The sequence below is a fragment of the Tasmannia lanceolata genome, unplaced genomic scaffold, assembly GCF_043159265.1.
Source record: "Tasmannia lanceolata isolate RefF3 unplaced genomic scaffold, GAP_Taslan_0.1 ptg000007l, whole genome shotgun sequence".
In the NCBI taxonomy this organism is placed as follows: Eukaryota; Viridiplantae; Streptophyta; class Magnoliopsida; order Canellales; family Winteraceae; genus Tasmannia; species Tasmannia lanceolata.
In genome coordinates, this window is record NW_027518684.1 from 27,586,163 (window position 1) to 27,592,064 (window position 5,902).

The 5,902-nt window shown below is 36.9% G+C and overlaps 1 protein-coding gene across 1 annotated transcript; it reads left to right on the forward strand.

Annotated features, from left to right (window-relative positions):
• Positions 1–1,632: 1,632 nt before the first annotated feature.
• LOC143882347 (putative carboxylesterase 8) lies at positions 1,633–2,897 on the forward strand. The gene has a single exon (XM_077385899.1). It carries the CDS (start codon positions 1,771–1,773, stop codon positions 2,758–2,760), a length of 990 nt encoding a protein of 329 aa, XP_077242014.1. The 5' UTR covers positions 1,633–1,770; the 3' UTR covers positions 2,761–2,897.
• The last annotated feature ends 3,005 nt before the right edge of the window (positions 2,898–5,902 follow it).

The following is a 5,902-nucleotide window of genomic DNA, read 5'->3' on the forward strand; positions in this document are numbered from 1 at the left end:
TAGGGCATTTTGGTCATTTCCGCCTCGCCGTCTACTCCGTCACGTTAAAAAAAGTTCGGGGGGTGTACTTGTCACGTTTTAAAAGTCAGGGTTAGAGTTGAATATGTCAGAAAGTAGAGGGGGTGTATCTGTATTTTTCCCTTTTTTTTAAAATAAATAATATGTAACTTGTCTTTTTCAAATTAATGAAGAAATTTATCCCAAAAATTGTGTTTCTGGAGAAGGAGGACTTACCCTTCCCTCGAAGTGAGTCAATAGGCTGATCTTCTCTCCAAGAAGATCAATTCCGCTATGAACCAAATCGTGTTCGTAACATTTAACTTCTTACCATTGTTTACACCCTAGAAATTTGTGACACATTCTCTATATCAAATAGGAAAGTGACCTTGTGTGCGTGCACATTACTCTATTTTTTTTATCATCCATTGTGGTACTAAGAACATTATTTGTCACGGAGTTCCTCACCAAATGATACATACCATCAGACTCCTCTCCTTTCTCAAGGGTTACAGTCATGTGTAATTTTTCTAGCTCCACCCATAGCTAAGTACATGCAACTCTTAGAGTAAAATAAGCCTAGCGATAATAAATTCCTTTGCATCTTTGAACATAGGCCACACCGACTTCATCGAACATTCGAATTTTCACAACCCCAAATTTTTAACATTGTAAGTCGACTTATCATACAAGGATACGATTTATCTAGTACAATTACCTCCAGCATTGTATTTCTATTACAATTCTCTGACTTGTTAGCTTGTTCTAGAAATCCGACTTGATACGAACGACCCTAATCCTCGTAGTGATGATATCACAGGCCTTTCTTGTTTTTTTGATGGGCAAGAAAGGCGTGTACGTGATAGATATCACACGACTTTCTTGCCGACTCTAAATCTTGACTTTCCACTTTATGGATCCCCCTTGTCAAATGATCTTCCTCTTCGATATTAACTAGTTAGGTATATATCCTTTTAGTCTCATTTGACGAGAGCACAACCATGATTTCTTGTATCCTTCTTGAACAATAGTATTGTCATTAGATTATCATAAGAATATGGAAGATTAGTTGAAAAAACAATAAGGCCTTATGTTCTCTCACTTTGTGAAAATGCATGGGGATTTCAGAACAAAAGAAATAGCTTAATAACCCACAATTAATCTAATAAAAAACAAGACAGAGAATCAATAATAAAGAAAGAATGGAATTATCGGTCGAGTTGAGGTAATACACTAGTAATGTAATCATAAACAAGAAAAAAAACTCAAAAATAAAGAAAGAATGGAATTATCTGAGTTGAGGCATGGATCTCAATCCGCTGTCGTTATGGCAAATATCGGCGCCATATTCGGCAGATACAGATTGGTTTTCAAGCTCCCATTGAATGAAGCCACTTATCCCCCCATCCATTGTTAACTTCACATGTGGGAGTGTTTGTTCCCTCCCTTCTCTTACCTAGATAGATAGCCACTCAAGTGTAAAAGAGTAAGCATAAATACACCCTAGGGGCTGTCACAAGTAAGAAAAGGGGGCGAATATATTATCACCCAATGTCTAATGCTCCTGTAAAAAAGGGTTGGTACCTATTCTAATCAAGAGGGTTGGATTCAGTCCAAAAGCAGACAAGACTGCCCATATAAAGCAATATATCATTCATACAGTTTGCAATCCCAGGCTACCTTCCCCCAAAAAAAAAGGTCTCAATAAATTGAAGGATTCCCTTTCAGACTCTTATCTCTCCGGCTCTCCCCAAAGCGAGAAGGAGAGGCAACATGAAAACTGGAGGAGTTTCGTCTACTGAAAATTCCAATGACTTTTATGGCTTCTTAAAGATCGTCCAAAACCCAGATGGGTCGATCACAAGATTGCCCACCTTCCCAATTTCCCCTACAATTGGAGAAAAGGATTCCATCTCTTCCGAAACTGATCCCGTCTTTTCGAAAGATGTACTCCTCAATCCCTCCCACGAAACCTCGCTTCGTATCTTTAGACCTTCAAATTGCGAAAAAAATGAGAAACTCCCCATCATAATCTATTTCCATGGCGGAGGATTCGTCGTCTTCAGCTCAGCCTCCACACCATTCCATGATTCATGTGAGAAGATGGCGAGAGGATTGCGGGCCATCGTGGTCTCCGTGGACTATAGATTAGCTCCTGAGAACCCACTTCCTGCTGCTTACGAAGATGCACAAGACGCGATCTTATGGGTCCGAGACCAAGTTTCGGGTGAGCCATGGTTGAGGGATTTTGGCGATTTCTCTCGTTGTTTTGTCATGGGAATGAGCTCTGGTGGCAACATAGTCTACCATGCCGGATTGTGGGCTATGGGTATGGACGATCTCGGGCCATTGAAGATAGTAGGTTTGATCTTTAATCAACCTTTCTTTGGAGGGGTGGAGAGGACTGAGTCTGAGCTGAGATTGGAAGAAGATCAGATCTTGCCCCTTAGGGCAACTGATCTGATGTGGAAGTTTTCGCTGCCGGATGGGGCCGACAGGGACCATGAGTTTTGCAACCCTATGGCCCACCATGGAGAGGATGTGGCCTTTAGATTGATGTTCCCCAGATGCTTGGTGAGGGGTTGTGAGGGGGACCCACTTTTTGATCGTCAGCGCGAGTTTGTGAAGATGATGGAAAAGGGTGGGGTCCAGGTCGTGGCCCGGTTCGAGGAGGGTGGCTGCCATGCTGTCGAGTTCTTTGATCCCCAAAGGGCCAAGACCCTCTTGATGGACCTCCAGGATTTCCTGAATTTCTCCTCTTGATGTTGATAATGATGATGATTGGAAGGGTTTGATTTTCGAATTATCTCTTCTTTAGCTATTTATCTTAATTTACATATGGTTTTTGAATTTTCTGGCTCTCTAGAAATTTACTAAAATTTCTATCTAAATGTGACGGATGTTCTTTTTAGATATAGAAGTAAAAGAAGATGATATTTATGTGCTTTGTTATGTGTTTTCAGCAGGTGACAATAGAGAGATTGTGAGAATCTAGAGCTTAAATTTACGATTTCACTGCCCTTATAATTGAGATATTATCTTAGGCCATGTTTGGATTGCAGGAACTTTTTGGAAAAGTTAGTAAAAGAAATACTTTTCTAGAATTTACTGCTTTACCATTGTTTGATTACATAAAAAAAGTAAAATGAACAACTGCAGTTCATGTTATATTTAGTGGGAACTTTAATTTATAATCATATCCCTCAAAATGCATTTCCCTCTATATTGTAGAGGCAAAAGACCACAAGTATGTTTTTCCTATAATCTAAACAGTGCTTTAATGATCAACATTGTTTTTCACACAGGAGTTTTTACATGTATGTGTGTATTATTTCTAAAAGAATTAGTCATTCTTTTGAGATGGTTTTTCTGGTCGACCTATTCACATTATGTGTGTTTGTGTTTGGGGGGCGGGGGGTGGGATTGATCCCAATGAACAGTTTGGATCTTCAAAAAAGATAGCCCATGATATTTTTGAAGAATATGGAGAGGTACTTGAGCAAAGAACCAAAAGGACATTTGGTTGCCTCAGCTCTGAGGCACCTTGGAGTTATGCGGCATACGGTCAAGAACATTTGTTTGATAATACGACTTTACACAATTGTACTTTTTTTTCTGAATAGTATCAATGAGAAATTTTATGGTGAATGCGCGTGTAGATCGGTGTAGGCGGTACTCCACACAGTACTCCACACACTCGATATTTGATTTTACGGTGAATGTGCATGTAGATCGGTGTAGGCGGTACTTCACACACTAGATATTTGATTTTAGAGAAAATGACCAAATAAATGGGCTTTCTACTGACTATGACGTGTCAAGAGGTGTGTTTTCTAAATCACTAATCAAGAGTGCATATGACTAAAATGCCCTTGATTCTCTCTCTCCCTATCAAATCACCTTTTTTGAAATGATTACACTTATAATACAAATCCCAAAACTCACCTTTTTCCCTCTTCTTCTTCTTCCTCCCACCTACCAAAAAAAAAAACGTACGTCTGAAAAACCCAAAAACCTCTATTGTTAGATGCCAAAACCTCCATTCTATTACTGAAAACCCCATTTTTAGATGTCAAACACTTCCTTGCATTGCACAACGCCTCCATTTGCAACAACTATTGCAAAAAAACGTTATTGGATTCTGAAATCGCAAAAATCTTCACTACAAACCACCATTCTATTGCACAAAGCCTCAATTCAATAGAAATGTGTGTATTTCTAGCCATCTCCCTTCTCTTTCCATTATAAGGCATGTTTACAAACTTAAATGAAAGTTCTCCATGTTAAATTATTGTCTTCCATTGCACAAAGCCTTCAATCACTATTTAATCATATTTAAATTACTTTAAACACTTTATAATCATTGTTATTTTACTGTGAACCACTAATTTCTCAAGTTAAACCACTATTTCACTACGATAAACCACTACTGAAGGCCACTAAGTGGGTGTTTATAAGTGGTTTATATAGCTTCTTTGGTCAAGAATCCTCAGTAGTGGTTTATAATCCTAAGTAATGATTTATTTAGGTTTACCAGTGGTTTATAGTGTTTATAATTAGTTTATATGGCTTAACAATGTTTAGAGTGTTTATAAGTGATATATATAGGGTAAACAATTGTTTTTAGTGTTTATAAATAGTTTATATAGGGTAAGCAGTGGTTTAGAGTGTTTACAAGTGGTTTATACAGGGTAAACAGTGGTTTATCTAAGCCTATCAGTGGTTTAGAGTGTTTATAAGTGGTTTATATAGGCTTATCAGTGGTTTAAAGTGTTTATAAATGGTTTATACAGGGTAAGAAGTAGTTTATAGTGTTTATAAGTGGTTTATATAGGGTAACCAGTGGTTTAGAGTGTTTACACGTGATTTATACAGGGTAAACAGTGGTTTATACAAACCTAGCAGTGGTTTAGAGTGTTTATAAGTGGTTTATATAGGCTTATCAGTGATTTCAAGTGTTTATAAGTGGTTTATACAGGATAAACAGTAGTTTATATGTTTATAAGTGGTTTATATAGGGTAAGCAGTGGTTTAGAATGTTTACAAGTGATTTATATAGGGTAAACAGTGGTTTAGGGTGTTCACAAGTGTTTTATATAAGCCTAGCAGTGGTTTAGAGAGTTTATAAGTGTATAATATATGGTAAACAATGGTTTAGACAATGGTTTAAACAATGGTTTAGAGTATTTATAAGTTGTTTATACAAGTCTAACAGTGGTTTAGATTGTTTATAACTGGTTTATATAGGATTAACAGTGGTTTATAGTGTTTATAAGTTGTTTATACAGTGTTTGTAAGTGGTTTATATAGGGGTAAGCAGTAGTTTAAAGTATTTACAAGTGGTTTATATAGGGTAAACATTGGTTTAGAGTGTTTATAAGTTGTTTATGCAGTGTAAGCAGTGTTTTATAGTGTTTGTAAGTGGTTTATATAGGGGTAAGTAGTGGTTTAGAGTATTTACAAGTGGTTTATATAGGTAAACAGTGGTTTAGAGTGTTTATAAGTTGTTTATACAGTGTAAGTAATGTTTTATAGTGTTTGTAAGTGGTTTATACAGGGGTAAGCAGTGGTTTAGAGTACTTACAGGTGGTTTATATAGGGTAAACAGTGGTTTAGAGTGTTTATACAGTGTAAGCAGTGTTTTATAGTGTTTGTAAGTGATTTATATAGGGGTAAGCAGTGGTTTAGAGTTTTTATAAGTGGTTTATATAGGGTAAACAGTGGTTTATATAAGTCGAGAGTGGTTTAGAGTATTTATAATTGGTTTATATAGGCTTGCCAGTGGTTTAGAGTCTTTATAAGTGGTTTATACAGGTAAACAGTAGTGTATAGTGTTTATAAGTGGTTTATATAGGGTAAGCAGTGGTTTAGAGTGTTTACAAGTGGTTTATATAGGTAAACGATG

Bases quoted from the DNA above. Each gene is read 5' to 3' on its own strand.
- LOC143882347 (XM_077385899.1), top strand. From the start codon at position 1,771: ATGAAAACTGGAGGAGTTTCGTCTACTGAAAATTCCAATGACTTTTAT.